The sequence below is a fragment of the Esox lucius genome, chromosome 8 (assembly GCF_011004845.1).
Source record: "Esox lucius isolate fEsoLuc1 chromosome 8, fEsoLuc1.pri, whole genome shotgun sequence".
Lineage (NCBI taxonomy): Eukaryota > Metazoa > Chordata > Actinopteri > Esociformes > Esocidae > Esox > Esox lucius.
This window is the reverse complement of record NC_047576.1, coordinates 9,037,323-9,051,707: the sequence shown is the minus strand read 5'-3', so window position 1 is coordinate 9,051,707 and position 14,385 is coordinate 9,037,323. Positions and strand designations below refer to the sequence as shown.

Sequence of the window (14,385 nt, the reverse complement as noted above, 5' to 3'; positions counted from 1 at the left end):
TCAAGTGGAAAAACAAACTAATTACGTGGAAATATGATAATGTACTGCGCTGGAGGAGACGCGGGTCCCGCTCATTAGGACCTGAGGAGCTCAGACCCGACTTTCCTCTCTTGTCCTCTTCTTCCTCCGCTCCCACGGATCCCCCCGCTCCCCCCCCCCTCCCCCCTCTCCCTGCTCCACCCCTGTCCATCGCTCTGTTCAGCTGCCTTATTTCTCCCAGGGAGTATTGCCCTTTCACGAGTCACAAAACATTGGTGACCGGTCCGGGGCTCTTTGCGTCAAAGCATGTCTCATTTGCATAATCAGACGATCGACTCCTCCTCATCCTTCATCCTCCTTCCTCTGTCCTACCACCGTTGGCTAAGGTCAATTTCAGTGTTCGGTCCACGCCACAGGTACCACTCTTGAGTTTTGGTCGATGAGCTCGGACCTTTTCCATATCATACTGTAGCTGGGTCACTCTCATGCTTTCAGATGGTACTATGGTGGTTTTTTCTCGCCACCGTCCAACACGGGGCAGTTTCATGTTTATTAGTTGATATACCGATGCATCGTTGCTCCACTCCCAGCCTCCGAATCTCCTGCTGTAGCTCCTTTCCGAGAGATGTTTGGCCTCTCTGTGGCTTCTCTCACGAGGGTCCTGTTTTGAGAGCTGAGTTTGAGGGATGACCTTTTCTTGGCAGTGCCTGGGTAGTGTGAAGCTTTTACTTCTAGCGCTCACTGGAATATACAAATATGTCAATATTATGTTGTAGCCTTAATTTATCTCCAACTTGTGTTTCGTGCACTTTGGTTTGCGTTTTCGTGCACAGCCTAACCAGTATTCCTTGAACAGTGTGTTTTTTGTCCAGGAAATGCAACAGCAACTTTAATGGATCAGTGGTGGGGGCCAGTTAGCATTTGAGACTAGATGATGAATGCATGTACCTAGGCAGTATCCACTGTTCCTTAGGTCAAGACCATAGCGGTGACTCAAAATTTATTTATTTTTAAATTGAACTGCCAGTCTAAAGAGGCTAACTAAAAGAAAGACACTATTAAATGCTGTCTTAGAGGCTTTCCCAGACTGACAGTATCCTTAAAGATGCAGCACGGTATATTATGATTAACCATTTTTTTATGCTGGATTTGTAATTTGGCCGGGCAGCACTGCTTTTACAACCAGTGGCCAAGAATTGCGGAAGGCATCTTTAATTAATCACAGCTATAACTATCAAAGCCTTCTGAATCCTGGATGAATGTAGAGAAAACTAAAAATTTGCAGAATTTCATTATCAAACAACACATGCACTCCTCTGAACCAAGCCAAAATGGGTTGAAATACAAGAAATGTGCTGTTTTCCAAACAAATGAAATGGCCACAAATGCAAATGTTCAGACCTGACTCTATGGCTCATTCTTAACAATCCAAATGTTCTTACCTTGGAATATTCTTTAATTGACCTCTTCTAACAGAAGTGAAAGAACCTGACCAGTCAAGTGTGTGTATTGAAGTAAACACAAGTTAACGCTGTCGCGGACCTCCCAAAAAGGACACGTTGAGATTTCCTCATCGTGCCACAGTGGAGGGAAATGGGTACAGAAGAAAGGCCCCCATATATAGCAGGTTCTTCCAGTGCCACCCATGGTCCTGCGCCCATGCATCTCAGTCTCTGCCCATCTCCGATGCTTCATCCCTGGCCAACTTCACCCACCAGTGGAGGAGGGTCTCTGAAGAACTGCACATACTTTTACTTCAGCAGACCTTATTCAGGGCTGAGGAGCAGAATTGCATTGGAAAACAATTGTCTTTACCTTGTCATTAGAGTGTGTCGGTTTTATACCTGTTCATTACAAAGCTCAAGTGTCTTTTTTTGTGCGCCAGCGATAGATGCAGCATCAGAGCCAGTGAAACTGTTAGAGTGGATCTCTCGCCAAGAGAGAAAGGGCCTTAAGTCTCTTTTTATCAATGCATATTGCCAGAAAGCCACTCGTCGATTTCCATATTCCACACCCAAGCCAACGTACGGTTCCATGAAGATTTGTAAAGAGACAGAGCACAGAATGCACACTAACTTCATGCCCCCTATAAACTAACAGCCAACTAAATGGGGGGGAAAAAACAAACATTATTTAGTTTTTCGGTGTATGAAGAGTGTTCCAGAATTTAATCATGGGTCAACAGCGAAGCAAAATGAAACTCAAGTGGAAAAGAGTGGTGACAGGACCCTGGAGGGGCAGGTGGGCACTGGGCCAATGTTGTGCCATCACGATCCCAAAGTTACAACGCAAAGGGTACCAGTCAGAATGAATCAACAGTCACTGGACACTTAAATCAAATGCAATCAAAACTAGCTCTGTCTCTGGCAGTGCCCCCGCTTGGCGACAATGTCAAATGTAAACAGAAAATTTAACAACAAACTAGGCTACAAACTTACGTTTCAAACTTTCTCATATTGAACCAGACTAGGGGTATTTTCTGTGGAAAATTAACATCAGTGTTTTAATTTAAATCATGTCTATAAGTTGAGAGGTGCCCTAAAGGAAATCATTACTTCTTCCAAGAATCTAGTTGGTATGACGACAAAAGCAAACAATTCAAATGTTGAACTCTTTTATTATAGTATCATTACATACTATTTCGCTCTCAAAGAGAGTGTTAAATAACCACATGAAATACCTTTGGGAGTGTTTTTTCTACTTTAATCTGAGAGGGTTTCACTTGTGGGAACCAGATGGAGTAACAGCAGTGGGATTCAGGGCGCAGACCAAGTGGCCGTGTTTTGTGTCAACCTCTTGTTAAACATGCCTCAACAAACCCCTGATCGGACAGAGGGGCGACTTAACGACAGCTGACAGGTCTGTGTTGTCAAGCCAGCCTGCAAGCAGCCCCCGAATCTGGACTCAGCGTATCAACGAACTGCCCATCCAATATATGTGTATATGGAGTATTTGTGTGTGTGTGTGTGTGTGTTCCTTTGTGCATGATCAGAAACTAAGCAGGTTAGGACAAAACAGATAACAAATGCAGTTATTAAGTTGAATTACACATAGCAGTCAGCTCCATTACTCTATGGTCACAAGAAGTGAAATTTCTGAAGCAGTTCACAAATGGAGTTGTCATCTGTAAACTACCGCTAAAGTTGGCCAGGTCAGGCAGTCTCTATTTTCTTTAGAACATGTGTTTTATCACTCGGGAAAAACATTTTGGGATATGCATCCCAAAGCAAAAAATAAATATGTCTAAGAAAGCTTCACATAATCTAGGTTAAAAAAAATATGTTTTATATTTCACATATATTTCCTGTTTAATTTGTACAGTTTTATTAGTATTTTATTACTGTTTAAATATTAGGACAGTACCAAAAAGTGCTGAAAAGTGTCCTGAAAGAAAAAGTGTCCCAATTTTGAGAACACTAATGGGCATTACATGCATAATGGTATCAATTTAAATAAATATTTACATTTAATTATCAATTTAAATAAATAAATAAAGATAAATATAAGTACACAAAAAATATTTGGGTTAGGGTTAGGGTTACAAACTCACTGGCTCCTTCTTCAGCTGATGGTATTTGTTAGAGTCCACCAAAGACCACAGGAACATGGACTGGTTGGCCTGTAGATTGTTGCCTCTCTGTACAGCTGTTAGAACCAACAATGCCCAGGTTTACAGGAGTAGGCGTAGCAAACGAGTGAATGCAGGTCCAGAATGCAAGTTTGACAATTCTTGAACTGTGACTCTCTTGTTAAAATATGTGTGGTGTGGTATTGATGAGGCCAATGCTATGAATTGAACATCACAAAATTGGGACATAAAACCTGAAGTCAAGGTGTCACTGAATTGGGCAATGAATTTCTTTGGGCTTAGGAATGTGGGGATCGGCGAAGCATTCCTTGTCTCATCATTACCGAGAGTCATCCTCAGGAGGGTCGGCTACCATCTAGGTGATTATGGTCATTAGCTGGAAGAGAGTTTTCCGCCAAATGCGTTGGTCCCAGTTATATTCCTGGTAGAGCGAGCAGTGTGGATGTCTTGACGGGAGTGTCTTGAAGGATGCAGGTCCTGATCTTTGACTCTCCTGAGCCTGTTGGAAATTGCTGCAATGAGACATGGTAGCAATTAGTAATGGGACTAAAAGAAACTGGGAGGAGAAAATACCATTTGAGGCGGAGTCAAATGGTATCACTGTCTTTTTCTCGTTCATTAAGACATATTCCAACTTTTGCTAAAAGGCACTGGACAGAAACTCTGATGGGAAGACTGAGAAGAGGGAAAGTGTGGGGAAAGTGAATGGCAGAGCAGAGACTCGAACCACCGCCGTCAGGGGCATATATACTGGCAAGTACTATAATTGAACTGGCACAGTCCCCCTAACACGGACAGTACACTTCTTGCCAACGAGTTAGGTAACACTATCTGTCATCACCAAGTGCTTATAGCCGAGGCGATTGCCATAAGCTGCCACGACTGTTTATTAAGACACCCCAAGTGATAGGTTAAGTTACTGTTTAGACATTACCAAGGTGTTTTTTCTTCAGAACACCTGCAGAACCCATTTAGGTTCAGTTCTAGTGCTGTTGATCTCGGGGCTCGGCTGAGGTGTGTGTGTGTGTGTGTGTGTGTGTGTAAGAGAGAGAAGTGCTAGCTAGTGTGTATGGGGGGGAGTGCAGCAGACTGGGGGGGGAGAGGTCAACTCTGCTCCCCTCACTCAAATGAGAAAGGCAGCCCAGTGGGGAAGAGGTATGTCTTTGTCCAACAGGTCAGACTGTTGTGTGTGTGTGTGTGTGCTCACGTAAAAGTGAGAATGACTAAGAGTGAACTGTAAAGTGTGTATGTGTTGTTCTCGTGTTTTTAAGTCCTTTCTACTCTTCTGTGGAGCACTACTTCCTTCTAGCGTGCATGTTAAGCTATAAAACATCAAAGCTACTGATATGTTTTTCTCCACTGCTAAGCTGTTGGCTCATTCCACTTTCAGGAGATCTAGAGTTTTTCCAACTCAATCAAGGCCTCTTTTTAACAAATTCCTCATTTTTCTCTCTCTCTCTCTCTCTTGTTCTCTTTTTCAAATTTCACCTTTTCACTTAATCTCCCTACCCTCTCTTTACTCACTGTCCCTTTCTCTCTTTTCCTCTTCCCCTGCCTCCCTCCGCCTCCCTCCGCCTCCCTGCCCCCATCGACTATGCAGTGGGGTCTAAGGCTTATCTTCTATGGGGAATAAGAACATCTGGACTTGTGAGTGCAGGCAAGCAGGAGAGAAAGAGGGAGAGAGAGAGAGAGAGGGAGGGAGAGATAGAGAAGTAAAATTCTTGCAACGGCTTTGCACATTTCCTGTGTTTTGAGGTTAAGCTATTTTCCCTCTTCCCTTTCCTTACACTCTCTCTCTCTTTCTGTCTCTCTGTCTTTGTGTTTCTCTAAACTTCCCGGCAGTCTGTCCCAGAAAACAACCTGTAACAGACGTGGAGACTCAGTTTTGTTCTCAGAGTCTCACAGGTTTTATTTTCCAGGGTTTTGTCCCGGCAGTGGTCTTTTTTCGGGCTGGGATGCCAGAGTTTTTACAGTGACAGTGTCGTTTCAGGAGGGGTGTGTGTGTGTGTGTTGACAGGATTCCTCATCTCTGAGGGTGTGCAGATGGTGCAGGAGAGGAGACATGCAGGACAGCTCCAACTGCAGGTACGGGCCGCACACACACGCACACACACACACACACGCACACACACACACCAGAACTTTGTTGCACTCTGGTAAGAAGCTTACCACCGAGGCAGGCAGAGAAAGCCACAGTTTAGGGAAAAGATTTTCTCTTTTATTCTACCTCTTCCTTTAATCTGACCCATTTGCGCACACTCTCTTTCCTCTAAGCACACACATACAAATGTGTGCACACATTCCCATACACACAGGTCACTGGGCTCCGGCTTAATTACAGCATTCTGTGAAGCGTTTCAGTTCAAAGGTGAAAGGTGTGCACCACTCTTAATTAATGATGCCTGCTTTAGACAACAACGGCTGCTGTAGCACAGGTATACACAGTTTCTGTTCATGCTGATCTTTCAATGGACGACAATAAGGTAACCTGTGTTAGGTGTCATATTTTACTTTAGAGGTACCTGAGGTTTGTATTGGCTGTGTGTAGAGAACTGAACCACATACTACATCTGTGGTGGTTCATGGACCCCAGTCAGTAGTGGGCCCCATCTGAGATTATAGTGAGGTTAAAGACAACCATTTGTTACTATGTAAATACCTAGTTAATATCAAATGCATGTTGATAAGAAGAGAAAATCATAACAAGTATGTTTTTTTTTTGTGTGCTTACCGATCAAGTGATGAAACTAGAGTGAATACAGTGCAGAAATATAAGAGCCTGAACCAAATTTTAATTCCCTCTCACTACCAGCAGAATTCAGTTTCTTCACTAGAGGGCTTTGAGGTAGCTTGCATCGTTAGCCTGTCTAACAATCGACCAAAAAAACCTGCAATGACTCATCACAAATGATAGAAACAGCTGGTGTTGACTGACATGTTCTACCCAAACAGCATTCTTATATCCATTTATTATGCCCTATTAAAATACGATGCTCTGTAGGCTCTGACAAAACTATGCGATCTGTTCAAGTCATGGAGAATAAACTCTAGAACATGGAAGTAGGTTCTAGAAAATAAATACTCTGTAGCACAGAAATAGACTCAACAAAATGTATGTTACCTAGCATACAAATAGACAAAATAAAGACTCTAAAGCATTGAAGTAGAATCTCTAGTCATATTTAGGTCCAGTCCAACCTCGCTCTGGCGGGCAGATGAAAGCTGACTGACCTCACCAGCAAATGAATGCACGTCTGGCCCAAAGGGACCTGAAACACAGGCTGCAGTTTGCGGCTCCCTTTGATCAACCAACCCATTCATGCACCCCCCCCCACCCCCCACCCCCCACCCCAGGCCCTTCCCAGCACCTTGCCGGGGTCACACAGATTAACCCCATGTTTCCAGCAATGGGGGCTTGTTTTGATGTGAAATGGTGGGTGAAAGCTCTTCCGGAGCGAGTTGTCTGTAGACCTTTTGCTGGTTAGCTGGCTGCACTAGGTTTCTGGGTCACAAGGAGAAGAAATCCTGATATGGACCAGATTTAGTGTTGGTAATTTAAGGGCTTTTGCTTCGTTGTTGTTTTTCCTCCAGGTTTTCCATGACATTTAGTTGGAAGTGGAACAAGGAAGTTGCTGAAGTGATCATCTCGAGGAATCGGGGAGACATCTAAAGACAAAAAAATTTGCCTGATCGTGTGAAGTACATTTTGTGGCTCCTATTGATCAACACCCACAGTAAAACTTTATCTCAGATCTGATATAGCTTTGAACTCCCAACACTTGCAACTGACCCACAGACATTGAACCAAAATGGTGGCAGTCCGGGTTTTTTCATGGATGTTGTTGAACCTGATGGCTGTCGCACAACGTGCCCATGCCCAGAGTCTGGTTCAGCTGAACTCAGGTGTTCAGGTAGGCCGGGGCAGGTCTGTGTATGTGACGAACAAGGAGCTGCAGTTCAACATGGATCAGGCATCAGAATGTAAAGTGGAGGTGGTACTCAACGAGCCAGTGACTCAGAGAGTGGGAAGACTTACTCCTCAGGTGAGAGGATCTAGTCTGTTAAAGTACTTTTATGCTTCCTTATATTTACTGATTGCATGCTATACAGTCAATCAATTTCCTCTGTAGTTATGTGATGTGTAATAGTGTCATGTGTCTAGTTATGGGATGTGTAACCGTGTCATGTGTCTAGTTATGGGATGTGTAATAGTGTCATGTGTCTAGTTATGGGATGTGTAACCGTGTCATGTGTCTAGTTATGGGATGTGTAATAGTGTCATGTGTCTAGTTATGGGATGTCTAACAGTGTCATGTGTCTAGTTATGGGATGTGTAATAGTGTCATGTGTCTAGTTATGGGATGTCTAACAGTGTCATGTGTCTAGTTATGGGATGTCTAACCGTGTCATGTGTCTAGTTATGGGATGTGTAATAGTGTCATGTGTCTAGTTATGGGATGTGTAATAGTGTCATGTGTCTAGTTATGGGATGTGTAACCGTGTCATGTGTCTAGTTATGGGATGTGTAATAGTGTCATGTGTCTAGTTATGGGATGTGTAATAGTGTCATGTGTCTAGTTATGGAATGTGTAATAGTGTCATGTGTCTAGTTATGGGATGTTTAACGGTGTCATGTGTCTAGTTATGGGATGTTTAATAGTGTCATGTGTCTAGTTATGGGATGTTTAATAGTGTCATGTGTCTAGTTATGGGATGTTTAACGGTGTCATGTGTCTAGTTATGGGATGTTTAATAGTGTCATGTGTCTAGTTATGGGATGTGTAATAGTGTCATGTGTCTAGTTATGGGATGTTTAACGGTGTCATGTGTCTAGTTATGGGATGTTTAATAGTGTCATGTGTTTAGTTATGGGATGGGTAATAGTGTCATGTGTCTAGTTATGGGATGTCTAATAGTGTCATGTGTCTAGTTATGGGATGGGTAATAGTGTCATGGCTGACGTTGTTTCAGGTGTTTGACTGCAACTTTCTGCCTGATGAGGTGAAGTACATCCACAATGGTAGTCCTCTTTTGGAGGAGGACATGGTCATGTTGAGAGTCTACAGGTACATTCATATTCAAACTCTAGTTCTGCAAGCCAACCCCACATAAATCCACAAACAATCTACTCAGGGCAAAAGGCACACATTTTTTGTTGCAGTATAATATAAAAATTATATAATGGAATATTGTAGCCAATTTCATGCACTAAAACATGCCCTTCGATGTATTTAGCACTAACAAAACCTGGTTCAACCTGGTCTTCTGGTTGGAGGCTGCGTGAAAAACACAATCTTATGATCACAAAAGGAGATTGCACTCTAACATCATAAAGTGTCATGCTTTTTCCAGACCTCAAAGTGGTCATTAATGCCAGGTCTATGGTCCCGGTTTTTCCAGGTTCACCAACTCCAGCACCTTGGTAGAGACGGTGGTATTCAGGGTGGCGGTGGTGGAACATGAACGCAGCCTGGTAGGGCTGGGCAGCACTCCCTTGGTGGTCCCCCAGTTCTACAGTCTGTCCAACGCCATCGACGGCTCTGTCCTGAGCATCCGTAGTCGGCCGGACGTAGCCTGCACCGTGAGGCTACTCACCCCAGAGACCAACGTCCCCTCCCTGGGGCAGCTGGTGACCGAGGAGGACCCTGGGCTGTGGACAGGTAAAACTGGCCTGCTACCGATCAGTCGCCGGCGGCTGGTGTAATCTGAATAGAAGAGACAGGTCTCAAGGTAGCGGTTAGGATTAAATAAACTGAACGGTGTCAGAAGCTTCACACACATTTTCATTTGTTTAAGAATGGTCTGTTCACTCCAATCCAGAAATTAGTATGAGCTGTCCTTCTCTTGCCAGCTTCCCCTGTGTTCAGTGCCATGGTGGTTGGACAGGTTTAGGGACAGACTCCAATGTCAATCTGCTCCAGACACTCCACATCTAGAATCAATGTAGTTTTCAAGGCCCACAGATTACTTCGTTGTAGGAAGTTCTGTTCTGTCAGCTCATACCACTAAATGTGTATCCAGGGACTGTGAAAGGATATTGGATTGAATCCTCTAGCCAGCAAAATTTTTTAAAAATTACTTGTTCTGCCCTTGAGAAAAAGACAGTGTCTGTTAAAACGACTGAGGTGTAAAAATGTACAGTACAGCGTAAAGGAATCACAGCAACATGCGTTTCGTCATTCAGTAGCATGGATATAAGGCAGCCGGTGTCTTTGATTCCGCTCAGTAGTGTCTCTGCACATTCAGGTCAGTGACACATCCATCTCCCAACCCCTATTCACTTTAGGCAGAGAAACGGGTGATCCGTGTCCAGGAAATAAGCCCTGCCTCCACAACACAAAGATGGTAAGTTTCCTCAAAGCCACCTGCCAAGAGTTCCTCAGCTCGGCTCTGAAGTACCAACACCTACGCCCGCCGTCGCCGGAGATCGACTACATCCCTATCCGAGTGGAGCTACGGGACCAGACCTCCAGAGCACTGTTGGAAGTAAGACCCTGCTGGTGCTGCCGATAACCTGCCTCTGAGGCCGGACGGTGTATGTACTGGGTCCTCACTCACATTGCAACCTCAGCTACGGGTGGTGTTGTCAAGCCCCCTCTGAACTGTGGGTAGCATGTCGGCGTGAAGGTACAAACGCTGGGTTCAAAACGTTGTCCCACTGCCTGGTCAATGAGTAACACACTGAGCAAATGTACAGTAACAATGACCCTTTTCCTGTTAACACTTCGACACTGTAGAAACGCGCGTACAACTTTTACAACTTCCTTTAGTAAAGTTCATCCACCCTCCACGTGCCTTTAATCTCCACGCTCCACGTGCCTTTAATCTCCACCCTCCCCGTGTCCTCCTGATTTAACCTTCAGCATTATATTATTTAGATGATATTTCCCACTGCCACCCTCCTCTGTGCCCCCCCCCCCCCCCCCCCCCAGACGGAAGCTGTCTGGCTGCCGGTGCTGATCCACGGGGCCGTGCAGAACCAGCCGCCACAGGCCGCCTTCATGGCCTCCTTCATCCTGGAGGTGGACCAGTTCATCCTAACTCCGCTGACCACGGCCACACTGGACGCCAAGGATGGAGAGACCCCCCAGGAGCGCCTGGTGTTCAACATCACCAAGCCCCCCGCCGAGGGCTACATCACCCATCTGGACGACCACACCCGGCCCTGCCGCTCCTTCACCTGGCAGGATCTCCATGACATGCAGATGGCCTACCAGCCGCCCAACAGCAGTCATACAGCTAGAAAGGACTATGAGGTATTGTACTGGGGTGTGAGCCCCAGAGATATTTTGCTTGTTAACAGAAAACGCTTTTCAGTGTCTTGTTGTAATGGTAGAACGCGAGGAACCTTTATGTTTAAACAAACGCTAAAACTATACCGTTTCCTGTAGGTAGAGTTCCAGGCCATTGATGAATCCTATGCAGCCAGCACACCTCTTATGGTTCACTTGTCCATCAGGGCATCAGAGACCAAGGCACCTAGAGTCTCCTGGAACATGGGTAATTCCTCATTAAAACAGAGTCAGTGGTTTTCAATGACGTCATGAATGAATCAAAACAGGCGGAATATTGAGTGCAGAGGAGCAGAAGTGCACGCATCATTTACAGTGCGCAAAGCAGTTTAAACAGTTGCCTTTCTATAGTTCGGCACAACCTACGACCAGAGTTGGGGAGTAACGGATTGCAAGTAAAAAAAACTGTAATCCGTTAAATTACAAACTATAAATATTGGAATCGGATTATAGATACTTTTGAAAAAAGTATGATTACTTTTGGATTACTTCAATAGAAAAATAATAGATGCGCGAAATAATAATGACACGCAGCATACTTGTTTTTTTTAATTTAATGTTTTAAAAACATAGTTATTTCAACAAAAATAACAATTGTGTGTGTGATCATCATGCGCGCAAAGGTGGACGGGCATAAGCAGTTTAGTGACTGATTGGTAAATACAGTCTGTATCTATATTACCTGACACATTTAAAGGTGATTTAGTCATCTACTCGACGCATCTTTCTCAGAACATTGATAAGACGATAGGCTTCGATCGTGTTATATATTATATAGTTCAAGTTTCAAGGTGTATTAGTCAAATGCACCGAACAACACAGCCGAGAAGAGCTGCAATGAAAACTCAGACAGGAAATGTTTTTGAAGATTAGGAAACTATTTGTTAGATAGTAGTAACATGATGACATGCATTTGACGCAACCACCTCAATTAAATCCATCCATACAGGTAGGTAATGTGATTCTGTTGCTTTGCATCTCAGAATATTGCATCCATTGGTTATCATTGGCTGCAGACAACATTCACTTGGGTGCAGGTGTATTACCACTGTTATTTTTTATCATTTCGATTTGAAAATAAATTGCTGTTGGCCCTAATAATCATTTTACGTTCGCGCTGATAAATGTATTTGTGTGCGGGTGTTCACGATTGCAAAAATTTAAAAATGTTGGTGGTTGTGGAGAAAAAACATAAGACCGCTGTAGATGAATGTACCCGCGCAAAGCTACGGATATATTAATTGTTATATACAACAATATCAATACCCTTTTTTAAGCAATGTTTTGAAGCAATTAGGAACAAAACAAATAACAGAAAAGGTTAACACATCCTTCGATTTTGGGTTATGCTCAGATAAACAGATTCCGGAAGATCAAGGGTTATTGGAATAATTGGAACGACGGAATATCTGACAGACCTTGAGCGTGTAATGTAGAGATGTAGCCCAATCATATTGAAGTAGAAAGCAATGGTTTTGAAACCCTTTCCAAGGGCGCTGTACAAAACCCATAAGTTAAAATGCACATTCCGTTTTTGTCCAGCTATGTAAACTCTTAACACTGACTGATCCCGCAAAGGGTGTTGAACTGGTTATAGGCTATTCCTGTTTGTTTTCTAATGCCTCTTAATGTGAAAGTAATCTAAAAGTAATTCAAAGTAATCGGATTACGTTGCTGATTCTGAGTAATCTAAAAGTGACGTTACTGATTACAAATGTGGACAGGTAACTTGTAACTGTAACTGAATACATTCAAAAAGTAACCTAACCAACCCTGCCTACGACATGCAGTTGAAATGTTGTGTGCTTCTTCTCAAATAACTTACTTCAAAAGCAAATTGTAGCCTGTATAATTACAGAAGTAGCAGTGTTCGTAAAAAATATATATGTATATAAAAATATGTTTTTAAATGTATGCAGCAAATATGGAGCGAGCATTGAGCTATTTTTGGCAGAGCGGGAAATGAACACTGACCGCCGGCAGGGAGAGGACCGCTCAGTAATGAGTGGGAGTACAGACAGTATAACTACTCACACAAACTCTGGCCTGTGCTTTTGGCTGTAGGACCACAGAAGCCAACCCGCTTAGAATAATGTGACTAGAGGCAGCACACACATGACACACTCACCGGTACATAAAGGACTTGACGGTGACCAAATACACCTCGAGAAAGGCGTGTTATAAAACAGATATAACAAGCCGTGAGTAAACAGCAAAACAAAAAAATTCTATTCATTGTATTTAATATGACAGTAAGCCCTGATCATAACAATACAAAATGATTTCCAGATTGAAGTGTTGTGCTATTACGTCCCATTGCAAAACTAAATTATTACGTTCAACACAAATTTGGATGCTACACCGTCAGTCCCGCCTGATCACATTTTCATAGAAAACTATCAGCAAGCAAGCTGCAATAAAAGAATCGGGACACCAACCGGATGATGATAATTTCAAACGTAACCTCTTCCAAAAGCCAGATGTTGACAAATTGCCAAACATAACAATTGAAAACTCAAAAAGGTTGAGGAAACAAGACAAAGTTTGGCCATTCACTTTCAATGAGTGACATTTTTCCAATGTTTCTAGATGGCATAACGCTCCAAAACCCATTGCAAGTCAAACTGTAATTGGTTAATTCTGCTGTCATTCCAAAATGCTGCTTTAATTGAGTTGAATGGAGGGTGCTGTAACATGGACAAGTGCCTGTGTACTAAATCCTGAAGACCTAGCTAGATTTAGTCTACTGAAAAGACCAACAGAAAATTCTTATTGGATGTTATTTTCTTTTTGGTATTAACCTTTCTACAGCTCCGGAAAAAATTAAGAGACCACTGCTTGGAAAGGAAAGAAAAAAGTGCAATGGTCTCTTAATTTTTTCTGGAGCTGTAGAAAGGTTAATACCAAAAAGAAAATAACATCCAATAAGAATTTTCAAAATTGTTCTTACTTTTTTCCAGAGCTGTATTTCTAAACCAACCTTGGAAAAATCAATAGGAAGATCATTAAAATTAAAACTAAATGAATGAATACTAAATTATATTAATACAAAATCTATCATAATATATATATTAAAATAAATGTATATAAACAAATATGTATATATATTCATATTAATCCTTAGGGCACTTCTGAATAAGTCCCCTGACGGATTCCCACTGCCATTACGGGATGTTTACCTATTATCTTTCATGGCAGGGCTGGATCTGTTGGAGGGCCAGTCTCGATCAATCACCTGGGAGGACTTCCAGGTAGTGGACAGTGACAACATTGATGCTGTCTACCTGGTGGCTGTAGATGGACCTCTGCATGGACGACTCAGTGTCAGAGGTGAAAGGGCAGAGGGTCAACCTTCTAAACATTGCAGTTAGAAACATAAACATTTGAGCCGTCTTCATACTCTATTCTATCTTATCGGCATTCTTATAGTATATTCTTTACACATTTTTTATTTTAATGTTCTTTAACTTAGCAGATGGAAATGTAAAGAATAGCATTGTTTGATCACTTTTTAAAAAGAGAAAA

At 42.8% G+C, this 14,385-nt stretch overlaps 1 protein-coding gene across 2 annotated transcripts in view; it reads left to right on the top strand.

Moving 5' to 3' along the window:
• Nucleotides 1–5,405: 5,405 nt before the first annotated feature.
• frem1b (Fras1 related extracellular matrix 1b) overlaps nucleotides 5,406–14,385 on the top strand; it is a 36,971-nt gene continuing 27,991 nt past the window's right edge. The window contains exons 1-8 of one of the 2 annotated variants that reach the window (XM_010871384.5): nucleotides 5,406–5,653; nucleotides 7,160–7,611; nucleotides 8,540–8,634; nucleotides 8,969–9,228; nucleotides 9,855–10,054; nucleotides 10,501–10,824; nucleotides 10,960–11,068; nucleotides 14,059–14,190. In XM_010871384.5, the coding sequence (XP_010869686.5) occupies nucleotides 7,378–7,611; nucleotides 8,540–8,634; nucleotides 8,969–9,228; nucleotides 9,855–10,054; nucleotides 10,501–10,824; nucleotides 10,960–11,068; nucleotides 14,059–14,190 (1,354 nt within the window). In that variant the 5' untranslated portion in view covers nucleotides 5,406–5,653; nucleotides 7,160–7,377. Of the gene's footprint in view, nucleotides 5,654–7,093; nucleotides 7,612–8,539; nucleotides 8,635–8,968; nucleotides 9,229–9,854; nucleotides 10,055–10,500; nucleotides 10,825–10,959; nucleotides 11,069–14,058; nucleotides 14,191–14,385 lie in introns of those variants that run through there. The other variant, XM_034293629.1, reaches the window with a different exon arrangement.